This window comes from Hemitrygon akajei, chromosome 8, assembly GCF_048418815.1.
Source record: "Hemitrygon akajei chromosome 8, sHemAka1.3, whole genome shotgun sequence".
NCBI classification, from domain to species: Eukaryota; Metazoa; Chordata; class Chondrichthyes; order Myliobatiformes; family Dasyatidae; genus Hemitrygon; species Hemitrygon akajei.
Window position 1 is genome coordinate 169,235,028 of NC_133131.1, and position 23,784 is coordinate 169,258,811.

General features: G+C 42.3%; 1 protein-coding gene across 1 annotated transcript in view; it reads right to left on the reverse strand.

Moving 5' to 3' along the window:
* Positions 1-23,784, reverse strand: part of mindy4 (MINDY lysine 48 deubiquitinase 4) — a 275,155-nt gene that overhangs the window by 227,155 nt on the left and 24,216 nt on the right. The window contains exons 2-5 of the mRNA XM_073055046.1: positions 19,152-19,271; positions 18,057-18,289; positions 7,357-7,630; positions 796-1,286 (exon numbers count right to left, since the gene is read on the reverse strand). Coding sequence (XP_072911147.1) covers positions 796-1,286; positions 7,357-7,630; positions 18,057-18,289; positions 19,152-19,271 — 1,118 coding nt within the window. The remainder of the gene's footprint in view (positions 1-795; positions 1,287-7,356; positions 7,631-18,056; positions 18,290-19,151; positions 19,272-23,784) is intronic.

Here is a 23,784-nt window from a genome sequence, read left to right on the forward strand (position 1 = left end):
GGCTCCCCAGTCCCAATGCGCCCTTTAAACTTACTGGGTATACTGGAAAATTCATTATTCTATTGAATTTAACTGAATAAGTAACATCCAATAGTCAGGAAAATCTGTTAAGACTACAGTTACCAAAATCTAAGCATGTCAGACTAGAAGTTTTACTACATTTTTAAATAATCAGATAATAAAGAACAAGCCACGTGTTCACATTTACCAGCTTGAACAATTTGTAATGTAAGCAAACAAAATTGCAAAGATATCATGCAAAAAAAATTACTTAAAAGCAAAAATCTAGAAGTAACATACATCCTGATGAACCTCCTTTGCACTCTCTCCAGAGAAATCAAACCTTTCAAAAGTGAAGCAACCAAAATATTACACAGTCCTCCAGCTGAGATTCAACCAACTTTTTATAAAGTTGTAACGTAACTGCCCTGTTCTGGTTTATGTCTTTTAACCATGTCATCATCCTGCGTTTTCACCTTCAAGGGACTCTGGACTTGTACTCCATGTTCTCCCTCAGACTCCACCCTTCTCAGTGTATGACTTGAACTCAGTGCTCAGAAAATGCATCGCCTCATATTTATCTGGGTTAAACTCTGTCTGCCATTTCACCAATAAATCCATATCACCCTGTACCAAGCCTACCTTCAACACTGACCAGAAAAGAGTCAAGAGGGAAAGCCTGCTCAAGTTAATATATCCTGGTAGCAGTTCCTATCCGCTCCTGAGGTGCTAACTGAGGCTTGAGCCTACAATTCACCTGCCAACATGTGCAGCAGTTTGAGAGTGGGTGCATACCTGGCATGTAGGTCCTCAATACTCGGAGCATCACTGTCTCTAGCCTTGTGCTCAATGTTCATGCATTCTGGTGCAAACTTCACCTTCCTGCTCCTTTCAGGCACGTTGGCATTCAGGTTCGGGGGATGCTTCGTCTCCAGACCACTTGGGGTCTGGCATCTTGCCCGTTCTGGTAACCTTTCAATGCCGAGGTCATCGACTGGCTCGTGGTACCATCGGAAATCCTGCGGCTTCTGACTGCAGCGGCCGCCAGGATAGTAGCCCGGGGGTTTCATCTGTGGGTAGTCCTGCGAAGACGGGCCTTCTGCCACGTGGTCCACCAGGGTGCCGGTAGCGGGCAGCCAGTCAGACCCAGCAATGCACTCGCACGAGCTGCTTGCCTGCCGTGTGTAGCCCTTCAAGCAGGTGCCGCTGTCAACGTCACTCTCTATCACGTGCAGGGTCAGGTTGGATCCCGAGCCTCGTTTGCTTAGGCGCTTTTTGGAGGAGTCCTGCACAACAATGGAAAATGGAAGATCAATCAGCTGTGCAGAGATAATGCTGGAGTGAAGCAATTTAAGGACAGCACGGCACATGCAAGGATACAGTACTACGGGGCTACAGCAAGGGAGCAATTTGGTTTATGTAAAGAATCATTAAATTGAAGCACATGAGGATTCTGTGGATTCAGTAAACTGCAGAATCAGAATGCATGAGGGCTAATCTTTTGAGTTTATTAGAGATTTCTTTTCATTTGAATTAGCAAGGTGCAATTTACTTCAACAATTATTTTTGGAGAGCATTTTCCAAATAGTAACATTGCCAAGGTGTAAGCTCTTGACTGTCACAGGGTACCAGATGCATGCTCCGAACTGCGTATCACAGTGGACTCAGAGTTAGGAAGGGACAACTGCATGTCTCTATATAAGCACACTCATCTCCAAGCTAACGTCCAAGCAAGGGGAGACTGATGATAGAGCAAACTTGCAGTCAACAGGATGAGTTGCACTGTAAAACGCGGACAAAATCAAAAAGGGTGAATACAGGACTAAAGGTGTAATATTTGAATGTGCACACTATACGGAACAAAGTAGCAGTTACAGATTGGCATGTTTGACATTGTGGGCATCACTAAATCATGGCTGAAAGAAGAATACAGCTGGAAGCTTAAAGCCCAAGGATACTCATTGTATTCAAAGGACATGCAGACGAGGAGACCAGCTAGTCTAGATTGGGTGCTGTGCAATGAACCGGAACTGATTAGAACGCTTAGGGTAAAATAACCCTTAGGGAAAAGTGATCATAATATAATCGAATTCACCCTGAAATTTAACAAGGTGGCGTGGTTCTGTTGATTTAAAAAAATGAAATCAAATCATTAGGAAGAGGTGCCATTGGGCCAGATGTTGAATTGCTGTGGTAGAGTTAAGGACTGGCAAGAGTAAAAAGATTCTGATGGGAGTTAGATACAGTTTAAAAAAAAACAGTAGTAAGGATATGGTCTATAAATCACAATGGGAGACAGAAAAAGCATGCCAAAGTGCACCATTACAATAGTTCTGTAGGATTTCAATATGCAGGAGGATTGGAAAAATCAGGTTGGTGCTGTACTCCAAGAGAGGTAATTTCTAGAGTGCCTAGGAGATAGCTTTTAAGAGCAGCTCGTGGTTGAGCCCATGAGGAGACCAGCTAGTCTAGGTTGGGTGTTGTGCAATGAACCAGAACTAATTAGAGTGCCTAGGGTAAAATAAACCTTAGGGAAAAGTTATCATAATATAATCGAATTCACCCTGAAATTTGACAAGGAGAAGCTAAAGTCAGATGTATCAGTATTACAATGGAGTTAAGAGAATTACGGAGGCATGAGAGAGGAGTTGGTCAGAATTGTCTGGAAAAGAACACTGACAGGGATGATGGCTGGGATTTCTGGAAGCAACTCAGAAGGCACAGGATATATACATTCCAAAGAGGAAGAAGTATTCTAAAGCCAAAATGACACAACCATGACTAACAAGTAAATGGTAACATAAAAGCCAAAAAGAGGCCATACAATGGAGCAAAAATTTGTAGGAAGTTAGAGGATTGGGAAGCTTTTAAAAATCAAAAGGAGGCAACAAAAAAATCATTAATGAGGAAAAGATGGAATACGAAAGGAAGCTAGCCAATAATATTAAAGAGGATACTGAAAGTTTCCTCAAATACATAAAGTGTAAAAGATAGGCAAGATTCTGGAGAGGTAGTAATGGTGAACAACAAAATCACATACAAACTGACCAAGTATTTTGCATCAGTCTTCACTGTGGAAGACACTAGCAGTATAGTAGAAGTTCAAGTATGTCCGTGGTCAGAAGTGTGTAAATTGCCATTTCCAGGGAAAAGATTCTTGGCAACCTGAAAGGTCTGAAGGTAGACAAGTCACCTGGACCAGATGGTCTACACCCCAGGGTTCTGAAAGGGGTGGCTAAAGAGATTATGGAGGCATGACCAATGATGAATCACTAGATTCAGAAATGGTTCTGAAAGACTGAAAAATTGTAAATGTCACTCCTCTCTTCAAGAAAGGAGAGGTAGAAGAAAGGAAATTATAAGCCACTTCTTCTCAACCACTGTGGACTCAATTATTAAGGATGAGGTCTCAGAGTACTTGGAGGCACATGATAAAAGAATCACATGGTTTCCTCAAAGGAAAATCTTGCCTGATAAGTCTGTAGGAATTCTATGAAGAAATAACAAGTGGGAGAGACAAAGGAGAATTGGTTGATGTTGTGTCCTTGGATATGCAAAAGGCTTTTGAAAAGGACCCACACATGAGGCTGCTTAACAAGCTAAGAGCCCATGGGTTTACAGGAAAGATACTAGCATGGATAGACAATTGGCTGATTGGCAGGAGGCAAAGAGTGGGAATAAAGGGGGCCTTTTCTGGTTGGCTGCTGGTGACTAGCAGTGTTCCACAGGGGCCTGTGTTAGGACTGATTCTTGTCACGTTATATGTCAACAAGTTTGATGATGGAATTGATTGGCTTCTTGCAAAGTTTGCAGCCGACAGAAAGTTAGGTGGAGGTGCAGACAGTTTTCAGGAAATGGAGAGGCTACAGTAGGACTTCGACAGATTAGGAGAATTGGTATAAAAGTGGTAGTAGGACTATATTGTCAGGAAGTGTACGGTCATGTACTTTGGTAGAAGAAATGAAAGGGCAGACTATTTTCTAAATGGAGAGAAAAATCAAGAATCTGAGGCCCAAAGCGATTTGGGAATCTTTGTGCAGGATTCCCTAAAGTTTAATTTGTAGGTTGTGTCAGTGGTGAGGAAGATAGATGCGATGTTAGTAGGACTAGAATATAAAAGCAAGGATGCAATGTTGAGACTTTATAAAACACGGGTGAGGCCTCACTTGGAGTATCGTGAACAGGTTTGGGGCCCTTATCTTACAAAAGGATGTGCTGAAACTGGAGAGGGTTCAAAGGAAGTTCATGAAAATTATTCCAGCATTGAATGGCTTGTCATATGAAGAGTATTTGATGGCACTGGGTCTATAATCATGGAATTCCGAAAAATAACGGGTGACCTCATTAAAACCTATTGAATGTTGAAAGGCCTTGTTAGAGTGAATGTGGAGAGCATATTTCCTATTCTGGGAGAGTCTAAGACCACAGGACACAGCCTCAAAATAGAGGGGCATTCTTTTAGAATGGAGATGAGGAGTAACTTCTTTAGCTAAGGAGTGGTGAATCTGTGGAATTCGTTGCCACAGGCGGCTGTGGAGGTCAAGTCTTTATATATATTTAAAGCAGAGGTTGATAGATTCTTGATTGGTCTGGGCATGAAGGGATATGGGGAGAACACAGGAGAATGGAACAGACAGGAAAAATGTATCAGCCAGACTTGATGGGCCAAATAGCCAAATTCTGTTCCTATATTTTATGGCCTTATATTTTCATTAGCAGTAAATCAATGAATACATGTAAATAAGCAGAAGGACTCATCCTTTTCCTTAAAAAGACCATAATTATTGTTACAAATTCAATAACCAACTTGGTATCAACATCCTTAGCAGTCCACTTTGGATGAGCATGGAGTTGTAGAGCACAGAAACAAGCCATTCAGCCTAACTTTTTGATTGTGGACTTCAGGAAGGGGAAGTTGAGGGAACATACACCATTGATGGATCCAGCAGAGAAAAGGGTGTGCAATTTCAAGACTCTGGCTGTCAACATCTCTGAAGATCTATCCTGTGCCCAATATATCAATGCACTTACAAAGAAGTTATGACAGCGGAAATACTTCATTAGGAGTTTGACAAAATGGTGTGTCACACAAGACTTGATGAAATTTCTACAAACATACCACGGAGAACATTCTAACTGGTTGCATCACCATCTAGTATAGAGGGCCATTGCAAAGGATTGGAAGAAGCTGCAGAAAGTTACAAATTCAGCCTTCTCCATCATGGACAGTAGCCTCCCCAGCATCATGGCTATCTTCAAAAGGCAATGCCTCAAAAAGTTGGCATCCATCATTAAGGAACCCTATCACCCAGAACCCACCCTTTTCTCATTGCTACCATCAAAGAGGTAGTATAGAGGAGCCTGAAAACACACACTCAATGTTTCAGGAACAGCTTCTTCACCTCTGCTATCAGATTTCTGAATGGACAATGAACCCATGTACACTACCTCACTATATATTTTTTTACTCTCTTTTTGCACTACTTATTTAATTTAATTTATATACATTTATTTTGGTCTAATGGAATCTAACCAAGAATGAAAGGAGACAGCTGTGGCTGCTGCAACTCAATCCCAATCCTTGGATATTTCACCACTGAAAATTTGTAAGTAATATGTACTGATGATTGCATTATTCAGCTTAATTTGAACAGCTGAAGTAGCTGCAAATTCAGGAATAAATCATAACTCACAAGTGATTTTCCACATCAAATTAGTGTAAGCCCATGTCTATCTCCAAGACAGAACCTGACAACCTGCCCAAGGTCAGTCTAATGCCAAAATATCTTTCTAGCATTACTGAACAGGAACTTTACAGAATCAACTACAAAAATCCTAGATTCAGATTCATTTGTTATCCTATACACCAGGGTGCAATTTAAATTCCTTGTTCATATGAAGCTCACTACAGCTGACAGCAGATCTGTGGCTGACTATTTCGTGATACATGATTCATTGAGATCAAAATATTTCCATTATTCATAAGGCACATGATGGAGAGATATAAAAGATACCACCTGAACAAGTGCAGCTCCATCAACACTCAAGAAGCCCCACACATCACCCCAGAGAAAGCTGCCTGTTTGATAAGTATCCTGTCCTCTACCCCAACTTTCCCTCCCTCCATTTCTAGTATACCATCTATGTAAGGTACTACAGCAATTTGACAAGGCCTCTTTAGAAACTTAGAGATTTAGAGACTTACAGGCCCTTCTGGCCCAATGAGCCCACACTGTCCAATTACACCCATATGACCAATTACCCTACTAACCAGAGCATCTATGGAACTGAGGAGGAACCCAGGGCATTCAGAAGAAACCTACGCGATCACGGTGAGAATGTATAAACTCCTTACAAGTGGCAGGAATTGAACCCAGCCACCGGCATAATGGCATTACACTAAGCGCCTCATCACCATGCCACCCTTTTGATGGCACCAGCTCAACCTATTGCCTCCTGAAATGTGTAAAACAAGAGCCAACATGAGCTAGAACACCAATATCTGCTCCAAGCCACTGATTATTCCAACTGGAAAATATAGCAACTTTCCTTCATTACAACCAGTTCAAAATTGTGAAACTCCACCACCTTGAGTATTTTGTGAGGGACATTGATGGGCTTGATCTTGTAGCATAGTGGGGGCAGCACGGTAGTGTAGTGAATACCATAACAGCACCAATAATTACCAATCAGGGTTCAATTCCCTTCCTGTCTGTGAGGAGTTTGTACATTCTCCCCGTGACCGTGTGGGTTTCCCTCAGGTGCTCCGGTGGCCTCCGACATTCCAAAGTTGTGCAGGTTAGGGTTAGTAAGTTATGGACATACTATGTTGGTGCCAGAAGTATGCCAACACTTGCGGGCTACCCCCAGTACATATTAGGACTACGTTGGTCACTGTTGCAAACAACACATTTCACTGTGTTTCATTGCGGTGACGCACATGTGACAAATAAAAAAACTAAGATAATTTTAAAAACATTAATCTAATAAAAGCTAATGTTAGCACTACCTGCATGCTAAGTAATTTAAACTATTCTGATCAATATCACACATTTGTAAGAGCTTGCAAACTGGTTGTCACATTTTTTTAAACAATTATCACAATTCAAAATGACTCACCATTAGCTTTAAAACACCTGGGATCCCCCAAGTTTGTTATAAGCACTAAAAATAACAACAGCTTCATTTCATTATTTAAACAATAACTTGAGACTTCTGGAATTATGTATTGAAAATCCCTGCCCCCCCCCAAAAAAAAAAATCAGGGAATAATGCAGGGAGGAACAAATAAAATAAAAGGGAAGCTGCATTCTGGGATCTACTTTGAATATCAGAAAGGATTATCTAACAGCGCACCTCCTGTACAGTACGGACTGGGGCAGGCATCATGCCACGAACTATGCGACAGGACCTTGATCTCTGCTCCATATTTGTTCCTCTACCCTCAATGGGAAACATGTTAACCCTGGAAGAATCTTGCGATAGGACGTTCACAGGAAGCAGCCCTGGTTCACCACCTGAAGGGCATCCGTTACCACTTGGAGATCGATCTTTCTTCTTCAGTGAACTTTGTAAGGTCTTGCACGGGGTCACGGACATACAGGACAAATTGGTTGAATCATTTGAGAACCTAAGAATAAATCAGAATTGTAGTTACCTGCTAGTAACTGCAACAATGAACAAACAAATAGACAGTTTTTAATGTAACTACAGGGAGAGCTGAACAGTGTGATTAATTGGCCAGCTCTTTCAAAGATCCAACAGATTAACAATGGAGAATGACCTCCTGTATTATATCATCTGACAAATGTAAAAAGGTCCATAACAATTGTATTCAAGAGCCAATTTTATAAGAATATTAAAATGAAATAAAGAGCACAATTGGAGCATGAGACTACCCAAATACAAAATTCTTTATGAACTCTTTTCAAAATATTAAAGTACATACATTTTACTCAGATCCATTTTCTTACAGGCATTCACAATAAATACAAATAAACATTTAAATAATCTATGAAAACTACACACCAAGTCAAACAACCAATGTGCAAAAGACAAACTATCCAAATACAGAAAGATAATAATAATAATAATAATAATAATAATAATAATAATAATAATAATAATAATAATAATAATAATAATAATAATAATAGATAAATAAATAAATAATAAATATTGAGAACAGGAGTGGTAATCCACACTGGTTCAGGAGCCTAATGGTTGAGGAGTAATAACTGTTACTGAACCTGGTGAGTTGGAACCCAAGGCTCCAGAAACTATTTGCTGATGGCAGAAGTGAGAAGAGCATGACCCAGATGGTGGGGTTCCTTGATGATGGATGCTGCTTTCCTGCAACAGCGCTCCTTGTAGATACGCTCAGTGGTGGGCAGGGCGTACCCATGATGGACTGGGCTGTGCCCACAACCTTTTGTATGCTATTCTGTTCAAGGATATTGGCATTTCCAAACCAGGCCATGATGCAACCGGTCAGAATGCTCTCCACTGTGCATCTACAGATGTATGTTACAGTTTTAGATGACATGCCAAATCGTTACAAACATAAGAATTTAGAGGTACTGCTGTGCCTTCTTTGCAATGACACTGACGTGTTGGTTTGCAGGACAAATCCTTTGAAATAACACCAAGGAATTTGAAGTTACTGACCCTCTGCACCTGTAATCCTGTTCAGACGGTTTCTGGACGTCCGGTTTCTTTCTCCTGTAATCAATAATCAGTTCTTTGCTGACATTAAGTGAGAGATTTTTGTTGTGGCACCATTCAGCCACATTTTCAATCTCCCTCCTACATGCTGATTCATTACCTCCTTTGATTTGGCCAAGAACAGTGGTGTCGTCAGCAAACTTAAATATGGTATTGAAACTGTACTTGGCCTCAGTCATAAGTTTAAAATGAGCAGAGCATGGGTCTAAACACACAGCAATGTTGTGCACCTATGCTGATGGTGACCGTGGAGGAGATGTTGCCAATTTGAACTGACTGGGGTCTACAGGGGAAGAAACTGAGGATCCAGTTGCACAAAGAGGTATAATGGCCTAGGCCTTGGTGCTTACCAATTGGTTTCCACAGGTTGATAGTATTGAATGGCGAGCTGTCGTTAGTGAAGAGCATCCTGATGTAAGCATCTTCATTGGTCAGATGTTCCAGACCTGAATGCCACCAATCTAGCCCTCAGCAAACTATGGATCTCTTGGTTCATCAGGGCTTCCGGTTGGTGAAGATTCTGAACGTCTTAGTGGGGACACACTCATCTAACTATTCGTGACACTCATGACATATTCATTCAGATCCTCTGATGACTACTGAAGCAATCTCATTGTCGCTCCTCTGCCTCCCTTGACCACCCCTTTGTTGTTCTTTATACAGTAAAGTTTTGTGTCTGTTATATCCTCACTGACAATAAAGCTTATGTCACTAGACTGGAGTTGAATGCATGCTTGCAGAACAGGATTGAAATTTATATAAAGAAAGAAATCAAAAATAATTAAGCTCTTTCTGGGGCACACAAGGGAGACTAGGAGGACAAAAATCAACTTTGGTACATTCTCTAACTGGCACTTACCTCTGAGTACCTGAACAAGCAATAGCTACCAAGAGAATGCAGCTAAATCCAAATCCTTGACACCATGTTTCATAAGTAAATTGATTTGAGAACTTCAGGAAGAGGAAGTCGAGGGAACACACATCAATCCTCAGCAGTGGAAAGGGTAAGCAGTATCAAGTTTCCACATGTCAACATACCTGAAGCCCTATCCACCCAACATATTGATGCAATTACAAAGGCAGCACAACAGCAGCTAAATTTAATAGGAGTTTAAGGAGACTTGGTATGTCACTAAAGACTCCCACAAATCTCTATAGATGTATCATGGAGAGCATTCTAACTGGTTGCATCACCATCTGATATGGAGAGCCAGAGTACAGTATCGAAAAAAAGCTGCAGGAAGTTGCAAACTCAGTGAGCTCCATCATGGGCACTAACCTCCCCAGCATCGAGGACATCTTCAAAAAGGCGACACTTCGAATAGGTGACATCTATCATTAAGGATTCCTATCACCAAGGACATGCCCTCTTCTCATTGCTACCATCAAGGTGGTGGTACAGAAGCCTGAAGACACACACTCAATGTTTCAGGAACTGCTTCTTCCCTCCGCCATATTTCTGAATGGACAACAAACCCATATAAACGACCTCACTATTTTTCTTTCTGTTTTTGTACTACTAATTTAATATACATAATTTTTAAATTGTAATTTATAGATTTTTATGTATTGGAATGTACTCCTGCCACAAAACAACATATTTCACAACATATGCCAGTGATATTAAACTCGATTCTGATTCATTATCAGCTCCCAGGTTTCAGGACCTTGGGTGAAGAACAATCTGAGGAAAGGCAGTGAACAAGCTGAGGTAATGGTCAGTATCAACAATAATGGCATCAGTTAAAAAGATGTCCTACAAGGAATAAGGGGGGAAGATAAAAGTGCAAGATGTCAGGAGGTAATTATTTCTAAGGTACTACTGATGGCATATGCCAATGAGTACAAAAAGACAAAGACTGCAAATGAATGCATCGATCAGAGATGGTGCAGACTATTGGGCATTGACACTGGTACAGGGAAAAATGGAACTTGCATTAGCCAGAAAGACTATATTTTTGTAGAAAGGTTTGTTAATGGCACTGAGGATGAGGGACTGCAGATGCTGGAACCTGGAGCAAGAAACAAGATGCGGGAGGAACTCAGTGGGTAAGGCAGCATCTGTGGAAGGAAATAGATAATCAATGTTTTATCTGGACAAGAAGATAGAGGAGAGATAGCCAGCAGGAAAAGGTGAAAAGGGATGGAGCAAGAGCCAGCAAGCAATGAGTGAATCCAGGTAAGGCGAGGTGAAAGGTGAATGTAGGAGAGAATGGAAATACCGATAGAGGCTGGGAGGTAATGGGTGGATGCAACAAGGGTTGTAGATGCAGAATAAAGTGTTACAGTTGCAGATAAAGTGGTGTGCAGGCAGACAATAACGTGGGCAGATTATGAGGTCTTAATATTCTCAGGGTCTGTTCAATGGGCATTTAATACTCCATAGCAAGCTGATTCAGTAAGTTGAGAGGTATGAGATGTAGGGAAATTTGGCTGCATGGATTCAGAACTGGCTTGCCTGTTGAAGGCAGAGGGTGGTTGCAGATGTAGCCTATTCTGCCTGGGTTCAGTGACCAATGGTGTTCCGCAGGGTTTTGTTCTGGAACTCCGATTTTATAAATGAGGAAGTGGAAGGGTGGATTAGTAGTGGTAGTTAGACCACAGTTGGAATACAGTGTTCAATTCTGGTCCGATCATTATAACAAGAATATGGAGACTTTAGAGAGGGTGCAGAGGAAATTTACCAGGATGCTGCCTTGATCCAAAAGCACAGCTTATGAGGAAAGTTTGAGTAAGCCTGGGCTTTTCTCTTTTGAGCAAAGGAGGATGAGAGGTGATTTGATGAGGTGTACCAGATGATAAGAGTCACAGATTGAATAGATAGCTAGAGACATTTTCCAGGGCAGAAATGGCTAATAAGAGAGGACATAATTTTAAGGTGATTGGAGAAAAGTATAGGTGGGACGTCAGAGGCAAGTTTTCTTTTTATACAGACATTGGTGAGTGCATAGGGACTTGAAAGAAACTCTTAGGCATATGGATGTCAGAAAAGTGAAGGGCTATGGTGGAGAGAATGTATAGATTGATCTTCAAGTAGGTTAAAAGGTCACCATAACATCATGGGGCCTGTACTGTGCTATACTGTTCTACGCTGAATGTAATTGTTTTATAACAGCAGGTTAGAAGTTGCTCTTCAGCCTGGTGGTAGATGCTTTTCAGCTTTTGTATCTTCTACCTGATGGGAATAGGGAAGAGAGCGGTGTGGTAGGATGGGTTAGTGCATGGAGGCGTTGATCAGCCTGACTCGGGGAAAGTAACTGTTTTTGAGTCTGGTAGTCCTGGCATGGATGCTACATTGCTTCCTCCATGATGAGTGGATCAAACAGACCATGAGCAGGGTGAGTGGGATCCTTCATGACGTTACTGGTCCTTTTCCAGTACCTTTCTGTATATGTTGGGTAGGCTAGTGCCAGTGATGCGTTGGGCAGTTTTGATTACCTGTTGTAGAGCCTTCCTATGCTCTACAATGCAGTTTCTGTGCCATGCAGTGACACAGCTTGTTAGAATGCTCTCTAAGCATCTGTAGAATGCAAGTATTGTTGTGCATAGTCCAGCTCTCTTCAGCCTCCTCAGAAAACAAAGTCATTGGCGAGCTTTCTTAATTATATATGAAACCCCTTGCTACCGGACATCCTTACCGACACAGCTCATTAGTCACTGAACTCAGCAGTGAGAAAACCACTTTCTCAGGCTATATCCACACTAGACCAGATAAATCTGTAACCAAAGCTTTTTCTCCTCGTTTTGACCCTCCATCCACACTGAAACGGCATTTTCCTCCCCCCCCGCCCCCCCAAAACGGAGTTTTTGTAAAACGCCCTCCAGAGTGTGTAAATTTGAAAACACCAGTTGGGCAGAGCAATGTGGACAGGGTAACCAGATATTTTTTAAAACGCTGTCATGATGTGCCGGAACAGAAGCATTTCATTGTTTTCCTGAACGCAACCCCCCACACACACAGCCTAGCAATTTCAGAACAGACGGCAACGAGACTGAAGCCAGAAGAGTTAGAAATGTACTCACCAAACACTTTGACCCATAATTTACTGAATAAATAAGTATACTCACTTTGCCCTGTTTTCTGTCCTTGCTCGTATGAAGGTGGTTTACCTATTTATGCAAGTACTTCTCTGACAATAGATGTGTAACAGCCTAATGTAACATTGTATGGAAATACAAGATAACACTGATGCAGAACATGTTTTACACATTTAACAAGGTGCTTTATTAATACAACAGAGTTAGTCAGTTTTTCATCATCAGCTGGGTCATACCGTCCGTGAACTCCCTGTCGGTTGCCTCCATACGTTCCAGCATTTGTTTTTTTTTTAAGTTTTAAGTCCTCCTGCATGGGAGCCAACAGCTGACCGTCGTTTGTCAAATTCCTTTTAAGTTTTTCTAGTCTGTAACTGCACAAATGCAGACTTTCACGGTGAGATTCGACACCAAACACGTCACTTATTTTCTGTAGATGTGTCCTGCGCATGCCCAGTAGGAGGAGATTCATCCATTTACCCATTTTAATATGGACAGAGGTATTTTCAAAAACCCTTGGTGTGGACGCCTATGGTTTTTATGCAAAATCGGCGTTTTCAAAATTATCCAGTCTAGTGTGGACATAGCCTCAGACTACGTACGTCTAGAGTTGATACAACTTAGGTCCCATCAAACCTGCGAAGTTGGGATGTTGCGCTCACCTGACCCTCAACCTGTGGAACTTCTGCCTCCATGTTACTACCCATCAGCAAGTAGTAACAGACCATACGCTGCATACAATTATAAAGTATATTTATGAATGCTAACTTAACCAAACTGTTATTAAAGAAGAAAGGGAAAAAAGAAAAAGCAAAAGGGCCCATCATAATTAAAACAGTCAAATGTGCTCAGGTTGGAGCTCAAATCTTCCAAAAGCTGATGTGTCCAATGTACTCATGGCACCTATTCCTATTCACCGATCACTGGTAGGATTTCATTTCATGGACTCCATCCACATTCAAAGTTGGATGGAATCCTATGGCTAGTTCTCTCAAGCTTCTTCTCTCTCCACCTCCCGCCAAAAAGACCTCAACTCACCCAGTGTCCGTCACAAATGCTCTCCACCAGCATTCTCTAGAACTTTCTCCCAATTTCAACATCCTGATTGGATGACACTACATTCCTAAGCATCAACATCACAACCCCTTATTTTTAAACAGTAACCCAAGCAATACAGCAGAACACACAGCTTCTACAGAAAACCATTAAATGAAATACCCTACAACATTAGCAGTAAAATTTTAACCAGGATGTTACATGTAGAATGTGTTCTAAGACCATAAGAGATTGTGTGAGATGTGCACTTTTGAAATTAATAACCATCTCCTTTGTCCTACTGACATTGAGGAAGGTGTTATTTGCCTAGCACCAGGCCTCGAGCTCTTCCACCCTGTCTCTGTGGGACGTCTCATGATTGTAGGCAAACTTGACAATGTGATTACTCAGGTACTTGGCTTTGCAATTATTTGTGAGCAGAGTGTATAGCAATGGGCTTAGCACACAGTCCGGGGTGGGGGGGGGGGGGGGGGGAACACTTATGTTTAAGGTGATCAGGGGGAGCAGTTCTCTACCCCGATTATCCAAATTCTGTTGGTTAGGAGTCCAACACTTAGTTGTATAGTGGTGTATTTATATCAAGTGAGAGTTTGTTCACCAAGGTCTGTCGAAGAATAGTTTTGAGTGGCAAATTGAAATCCAGAAACAACATTCATAAGTGACCTTGTTTTCTAGATGTGTCAGGGCCAGATGCAAGATAGATGCTAAAGCATCTGTAGTAGAGCAGTTCCTTTGGTAACCATATTGGTGAGTGTCCAGTGTGGCAGAAATAGAGTCAGGTTTAGGAGTAGGAATATTATGTTGCAGTTATACAAGTCATTGGTGAGACCACATTTTAAGTATCATTAACAGCTTTGGTCACTGTTACAGGAAATACATTGTCAAGACGGAAAAGGTGACGAAGATGTGCCTGGATTTAAGGGTCTGAGTTATAGGGAGAGGTTGGCCACACTGGATAATCACTCCCTGGAGTGCAGAAGAATGAGGGGAGTAATCTCATAGTAGTTTCTAAAGTCCTGGAGGCTATAAGGTAGACGGTCATAGACTTTTCCGCAGGGTTGGGGAGTCCAAAGCTGGAAAGCACAGATGCAAAATAAAGGGGTAAGATTTAAAAACACTTGAAGGGTAATTCATTTACAAAGAAGGTAGCAAGTAAGTATAATGATTTGTCAGAGGAAGTGCTAAGGTAGTACAATTGTAACATTTAAAAGGCATTTGGTTAAGTACATGGGGAGGGGGCTTGGGGTCCAATCACAGATTCTGGGACTAGCAGAAAGGATGCTGTCATCAATAAGGGCCAGTTGGGCTAAAGATCCTCTTTCCATGCTGTATTACTCAATATCAACACTCCAGGTAGATCCATTGTTTCTGCCTATTCCTGCCCTTCTGAACTCGTGTCTGCATACCTCAACTCTGTTTTGTCCCCTTGATTCAGACATTCCTTATCTATATCCATGACACCTCACATGATCTCAATCTTTTCAATTACCTTAAGTTCTCTGGACCAAATCGTTTCATTTTCACTATGGATTTAGTCCCTAATACACTTCTATCCCCCATCGGAGGGGGCCTAAAGCTCTCTGCTTCTTTCTGGATAACAGACCCAACCAGTTCACCTCTACCTCCACTTTCTTCCATCTGGCAGAGCTGGTCCTCACCCTCGACAATTTCTCCTTCCGCTCCTTCGACTTCCTTCAAAGCCAAGGTGCAGCCATGGGCACTTGCAAGGGTCCAAACTATGCCTGCCCTTTCGTCGGCTATGTGGAACAGTCCATGTTCCCCATTGACACCGGCATCGCTCCTATGCTATATTGATGACTGTACTGGTGCTGCTTCCTGCATCCATGCTAGCTCGTCAACTCCATCAACTTTGCCTCTACTTTCCAAGCTGCCCTCAAATTTACTTGGTCCAGTTCTGACACCTCTATCCTTTCCCTGTCCCCATCTGCTGAGACAGTCTATCTAATGATATCTTTTATAAACTCAGACTCTCATAGCTATCTGGCCTATACCTCTTCACCCTGTCACTTGTGAAAATGCCATTCCCTTTTCTCAATTCCTCCTCCTCCACAGTATCTGTTCTCAGGATGAGACTTTTCCTTCCAGAACAACTGAGAAGTCCTCCTTGTTCAAAGAAAAAGGTTCCCCTTCCTCCTCCATTGAAACTGCCCTCACCCACATCTCTTCCATCTGCTCTCACCCCACCTTCCCACTGCCACAGTTCCTCTCATCCTCACCTACTACCCCAGAAACCTTCACATCCAGCACATAATTCTCCATAACTTCCAACATCGCCAATGGGATCACACCGAGCATACTTTTCCCTTCCCCCTACCCCTCCCCCAGTTTCCAAAGGGATGGCTGCCTATGCAAACCGATCAAATGTTAAAAGGGCTAGACACTGTGAATGTGGGGTGGATGCCTCCTACAGTGGGTGAATCTAAGACCAGAGGGCACAGCCTCAAATAGAGGGACAATCCTTTGGAACAGAGATGAAGAGGAATTTCTTTAGTCAAAGGGCGGTGAATCTATGGAATTCAATGGCACATACTTAAAGCAGAGGTTGATATGTTCTTGCCAGAAATGGTGGTTTGGCCTGAAAAATACTCTTCACCGATGGACCAAACTGCTGATTAGGAGAAAGCAAGAGGTGGTAGTAGTCTGTTTCACGATAAACTCTTTGCGCTGCTCGGACATAGTGGTCTTGTTATACCCGTGTTTTCCTGACCTGAAACATCCAAAGATTAAGTGCCATCTGTTCTACTCGCCTGGAGAGTTCTCTTCCATGAACCTGACTGCAATTTACATGCACATTCTTGTTTCCCTCTTTCAACAGATCTCCTTATCTGCCCATCATCTCTCTCTGGTGCTCCACTCCCTTCCCTTTCTTCCTTAGCCTTCTAGCCTCTATCAGATTCCCTTCTCCAGTCCTGTATCTCTTTCACCAATAAACTTCCTAGCTCTTTACTTCAAACCTTCCCCCCCCAAAGTTTCACCTGCCAACTTGTACTTCTTCCTCACCTCCCCCCACCTTCTTATTCTGACTTCTCCCCCTTCCTTTCTAGTCATGATGAAGCGTCTCAGCCCACGCTGGTAACTGTTTACTCTTTTCCATAGATGCTGCCTGATCTGCTGAGTTCATTCAGCATTTTGTGCATGCTGCTTTAGATTTCCAGCTTCTGCAGATTTTCTCATATTTGTCAACACTCCAGGTGCAGCCAAATCGACAACTTGCACAACAGCCCGCCCTATGGTTAAAGAATTGTGAATGCCTGCGGGTGAGAGAGAGTAATAGGGCTTGCTTTTTGCTGTACATGTGTTCTGCCAAGTGTTGTGGGCATGCTACGTTGGCGTTGGAATGTGTGATGAAACTTGCAGGCTGCTTTGTGCACATGCTCAGGTGTGTGTTGATTGTTAATGCAAACAATGCATTTCACTCCATTTTCAATGTGTAGGTGACAAGTGAACTTGAATCTTGAATCATGAACTGCACTATAACCTCCCAATCCTACATTCAGTGTTCCTGACTGATGGAGATCAGCACGCCAGGAGGTTCTTCACCTTGGCTAGAGTTATTTATTCCTCCTAGAGACATTCAAATCCCAGTAAACACGTTGAAGATGCTCTAACTGATACGTGCAAAACCCTAGCTGCATTGAATCCACCCATTTTCCTTACTGCACACACCATCTAGCACACTGCCTAAAAAATAAATCGAGAGAATCAGGTGACAATGATCAGCATGTACAAGAGTCAAGTGATTACCAGCAGATGGCCGGACATTAGCCAGTGCATATTCACTTTTCACCAAGTGGCAGCATTCTGTCCTCATTGATATTATGACCAAAATCAGAATTTTGCTCTGTCAAAAAGAAGAAAAACTAACTGGCAAAGCTAATGAGTGGACCCAGTAAGGAATTACTGCAGTGAGAAGTTGGCCTTCGGCTTCAATTACAATGTGCAGAAATGAACTAAGAGCAAATGTTTCATGAAATTGTGAAGTTCAAAGAACCAATAGCCTTTTTTCATTAAAGGGAAAAAAATCCAGCTGCAGATAATTTCCTGCAGCATTTTAGTGCACTTGAAAATGATTCAACACCACCAACACCAGAGTCAACCATCAGCACAGAATACTAGCAGCCAACTATAAATGAAGGTTGGACTGGAAAGAGTAAGTAGACATCAACTGCATTTACAGCTGAAAAAGAAACAGCCATACATCAGAACCATGCTCATAATACCTGCAAGCCTCCATTTTATTCAGATCATGAAATGGTACGGTCCCCCCTTTCTCTTCATCAGAGATGTCGTAGATGTTGACTAAGGTACTGTCAAAGCGGACGGCTGGGGCTCGCTGGTTTACTATAGCTGGCGTTCGAAAATTGTCCCGCGCTAAATTCTTTGTGTTTTCAGAAGAATCCAAGAAGTATTTGGTGATTATTTCAAGCATTGTCTTTAGTGGCACCACTTGAGCCTGCAAATTATTTTTAAAACATACAATGATTAGCAAATGGCTAATGCTGAAGTGTTAAGAATTATTAGGCCATTGTTATAATGTCTTACAGATGACTTAAAATTGCAGATAGCACAATAACTGACAAAGTTTGGGTAGCAAGGAAGGTTATAAAAGCATTTAGCAGATATAGACTAGCTGGAAATTGTGGGCAGAGGAACAGTAAATGATGCTTAATCCAGACAATTGGGAGTGTAGGTTGAATGTAAAAGTAAAGTAATGGCAGGACCCTTTGAAGCATTAATATACAGAAAGAACTCTCGTCTCCCCCACCCACTGGGTAAAAAATACAAAAGCCTGAAAGCATGTACCACCAGGCTCAAGAACAGCTTCTACCCCACTGTTATAAAACTGGGTTTAGTTCAGTATGTTGGACTCTTGACCTCACAATTCACCTCATTCTGATCTTGCACCTTAATGTTTACCTGCACTGTAATTTCTTTGTAGCTGTTACACTTTAGTCTGCATTGTTATTGTTTTACCTTGTTCTGTCTCAATGCTCTGTGTACCGATTTGATCTGTATGGATAATATGCAAAACCAGCTTTTCACTGTATCTTGGTGCATGTGACAATAATAAACCAATTCCAATTTCAAACCCATAACTCTCTGGAAGTGACAAAACAGGTACACATTCCTTCAGTCAATGAAGTGGAAGAGTGAGCATACTCCAGTTGATGGTTACAATAGTCTGGCAAGGAAAACGGCAACACAGTAACATGTTACCAAGGTGAGGGTATGAATTAAGCAACTGCTGATTACACTGGCTTTGACATTCATTCCAGTTCCCATCATTCAGTCAATGAAGTGCAATTCTCACTCACCTTGTTCTGTTTGTATAGGGAGTCGAGGTGCAGTACTTTCTTGAGCTCATTTCGTGTGTTAATGCTGCCCTCTGAGCGTGGAAGCTCCTGGTCCATGGCAGAGATTGTCTTCTTTAAACCCTGGGGAGGTGGAAGGTTTATTGTGATTCAGCAGTTGAAGCACTTCTTACCTGTCATGCTGCATCTCAGTTGTACAATTATTAATAACATGCATCATCAAGGGACCAGACAAACCTTTCATTTGCAAACTTTGACACTCACATTACCTTGCATGTTATAGTTTATATGGCAACTAAACTTGATACAAAACACAAAGGCTCAAATTTCAAACTCCAGACTCCTATCTCTGTTGATACATGTACTGCCATACCTCTGAAGCCATTGTTTTTATTACATTCATTCCAAGGACCTAGGTATCAAACAGTACCCTTGAGAAAGTGGTGGTGAGTTGCCTTCTTTAATCATTCAGCCAGAGGGTGCAGAGGAGATTGACCAGGGTGCTGCCTGGATTAGAGAGGGTGCAGAGGAGATTTACCAGGGTGCTGCCTGGATTAGAGAGGGTGCAGAGGAGATTTACCAGGATGCTGCCTGGATTAGAGAGGGTGCAGAGGAGATTTACCAGGATGCTGCCTGGATTAGAGAGGGTGCAGAGGAGATTTACCAGGGTGCTGCCTGGATTAGAGAGGGTGCAGAGGAGATTTACCAGGGTGCTGCCTGGATTAGAGAGGGTGCAGAGGAGATTTACCAGGGTGCTGCCTGGATTAGAGAGGGTGCAGAGGAGATTTACCAGGGTGCTGCCTGGATTAGAGAGGGTGCAGAGGAGATTTACCAGGGTGCTGCCTGGATTAGAGAGGGTGCAGAGGAGATTTACCAGGGTGCTGCCTGGATTAGAGAGGGTGCAGAGGAGATTTACCAGGGTGCTGCTTGGATTAGAGAGGGTGCAGAGGAGATTTACCAGGGTGCTGCCTGGATTAGAGAGGGTGCAGAGGAGATTTACCAGGGTGCTGCCTGGATTAGAGAGGGTGCAGAGGAGATTTACCAGGGTGCTGCCTGGATTGGAGAGGGTGCAGAGGAGATTGACCAGGGTGCTGCCTGGATTAGAGAGGGTGCAGAGGAGATTTACCAGGGTGCTGCCTGGATTGGAGAGGGTGCAGAGGAGATTTACCAGGGTGCTGCCTGGATTAGAGATCCTGTTTTATGAAGAAAGGCTGAGCAAGCTAGGGCTTGCTTTTTGGAGTGAAGGAGGATGAGAGCTGACTTGATAAAGGTATATAAGAGGCGTAGTTAGAATGGACAGCTGAAAATATTTTCCCAAGTTGATATCAGCTAATATGAAGGAATATAATTTTAAGGTGATAAGAAGAAAGTTTGGGTGGGGTGGGGGGGGGATGTCACATAGGTTTTTATGCAGAGAGTGATGGGTGTGTGGAATGCACTTGCAGGCATGATGGTAGAGGTAGATACATTAGAGAAATTCAAGATTCTATTAGATAGGCACGTGAATGAAAGAAAATGGACGGTATGTGGGGGAGAAGTATTAGATTGGTCTTAGAGTAGGTTAAAATGTAGGGACATGATGGGCTGAAGGCCCTTTATATGGCTGTACTATTCTATGTTCTATGTTCATTTTGCCTACTGATAGGGAGGGAATTCCAGGATTTAGAACCAGCAGGAATGAAAGACCAACAAAATACTTCCAAGTCACATAGACGTGCAGCTTGGCAGGAAACCGATGGGAGGTATTGGTGTCCACGTGCTTGCTACCTTTATCCTTCTCCATAAAGAAGTCCGCAGATTTGGAAGCGCTGTTGAAGAAACCTAGGCATATTTCTGATTCTGTACAGACTGGACACCAGCGGTGAAGGGAACAAACCAAGGTTGGTGAATGCTACTAATCAAGCAGGATGCTTTGTCCTGGATGGTGCTTGAGAATTGCTAGTGCTGCCCAGATCAAAGCAAGTGAACGGTTGCACGTTCCTGATTTGTCATCATCCCAGTGAAAGGTCTCATCCTGAAACGTTTACTGTTTATTCAATTCCACAGATGCCACCTGACCCAGAGTTCCTCCAGCATTTTGTGTGTTTTATACTCTGGATTTCCAGCATCTGCAGAATCTCATGTTTAACAGATTTCGTTGTCCACTCAGTTGATTACAGGATTGAGCGGTCAAGTTGGCCTACTTCTACTTCTTAAAGAAATATGCAAATTCATCAAACACAATTAAGCTGGCTCTCCTAGATCCGCTTTTGATTTTCTGAACGAGCTGTTATTCTCTCCTCAGCCAAGAAAGCTCACCAATATCTCTACTTCCTCAGGAGGCTAAAGAAATTTGGTATGTCCCTACAAACATTAACAGTATTGATCAGTAATGATCATAGAGTCACAGAAAACTACAGCACATAAACAGGCTATATTACCCCTACCATCCACATACCTATCCAAACATCGATGAGACACATGAAAACACAGCACATGCATCACATAAGCTAGCTTCTTCTCCATGAATTCCATCTACACTTCTTACTGCCTCAGTAAAGCAGAAGACACCACTCATCCCAGATATTCTTTTTTCTTCCTCCCTCACATCTGCGACGATATGCTCTGTGATGAGTTGAGGCAGTCGCCGTGGGTTTGCTCTGGGCTTCGTGTCAATGGACTTGAGGTTCACAAGAATGATTCGAGGAATAAACGGGTTAACATGAGGAGTGTTTGGCAGCTTTGGGCCTGTACTCACTGGAATTTAGAAGAATGTGGGGAGATCTCATTGAAACCTACCGAATGCTGAAAGGACTAGATAGGGTGGATGTGGAGAGGATGTTTCCTATGGTGGAAGTTTCCGGAACTTGCTGATAGTACATTGATTGGCCTTATCTCAAATAATAATGAGGTAGCCTACAGAGAAGAAGTTATCACCCTAACACAGTGGTGTCAAGAAAACAACCTCTCACTCAATGTTGCATAAACAAAGGAGCTGGTTGTGGACTACAGGAGGAACGGAGACAGGCCAACCCCTATTGACATCAATGGATTTAGGGTCAAGAGGGTGAACATCTTTAGATTCCTCGGCATACACTTCACCAAGGATCTCACGTGGTCCGTACATACCGGTTGTGTGGTGAAAGCACAACAACGTCTCCTTCACCTCAGACAGTTGCAGAAGTTTGCTATGGGTCCCCAAATCCTAAGGACTTTCTACAGGGGCACGATTGAGAGCATCTTGACTGGCTGCATCACTGCCTGGTATGGGAACTGTACCTCCCTCAATCGCAGGACACTGCAGAGAGTGGTGCAGATAACACAGTGCATCTGTAGATGTGAACTTCCCACTATTAAGGATATTTACAGAGACAGGTGCATAAAAAGGGCCTGAAGTCACCCCAAAAAACAAATTGCTCCAGCTGCTACCATCCGGGAAACAGTACCACAGCATAAAAGCCAGGACCGACAGGCTCTGGGACAGCTTCTTCCTCCAGGACATTCGACTGATTAATTCACACTGATACAACTGTATTTCCATGTTAGATTGACCGTCATGTTGTACATACTATTTATTACAAATTACTACAAATTGCACAATGCATGTTAAGACGGAGATGTAACGTAAAGATTTTTACTCCACATGTATGTGAAGGATGTAAGTAATAAAGTCAATTCGATTCAGAGGACTTGTCAGCCACTGGCTCCATTGGTTTGGTTTATACTTTTTCTCTTGTAGATAATTCTAACTTCCTTCCTCTCTTTTGGCCCTTTACTATCCACTATTAGTCAGATACAGGTGTTCCCCCCCCCCTCCTTTACAAAGGTAGAGCATTCCTATGAAACCTTTGCTTAAGCTGAAATGGCATAAAGCAAAGAACCATTAGTTTATATGAGAAAAAATTTTGTAAAAGCAAAAATCCTATTTGTAATGTGAAAACAGGTTGCTAATGTAGGTCTTTTGTAAAAGCAAAGTGGCGTAAAGCAAACATTCATAAAGCAGGGGACACCTGTACTTCGTGTCTTTAATATATAAAAGCATATTGGCACATCCCAACACTGTAAAAATCAAGAATCTGCATTAAAGCATAGAAGGTCTTATTTTTTTCTTTACATGGATAGAGCGTAAGAATGGAAATGACTATGTTGCTTGACAGAAAAACAGAATTGATTTGATAGGCCAAATGACCACCTACTATAACATCATCATTCTGTTCCTCAAAGTTATAGCTCAATTGGAATACAACTCCTTCCTACTTCACACCTAGTTTGTTTTTATACTCTCAGCCACTGATCCAATGTTACCATCTAAGATCAATACTCTGCACGTATTAAAAGCCTAACATCACCAGAACCTCAGTCTCACCAAATGGAAGCCTATTTCTACTGGGTCTGTACTACCATGTCCAGATCTATCCTCATCATTCTTCAGGGAATCCTATACAATTGAATAACATCTGGCTGTAAGCCTATTTCCTGAAACTACACCAAGTGTCCACATGCTCAGGAAAATAAACACGAAAGGTATTTCAAAAGATCAGAAAGTATTCAGGCCAGGCAAATCTATGGAGAGGGAGAAACAGAGATGATGACCCAAGTCAATGACCTGCATCTGACCTTCTATGATCAACTGACTCTCTGGACATCTGCTGAACAC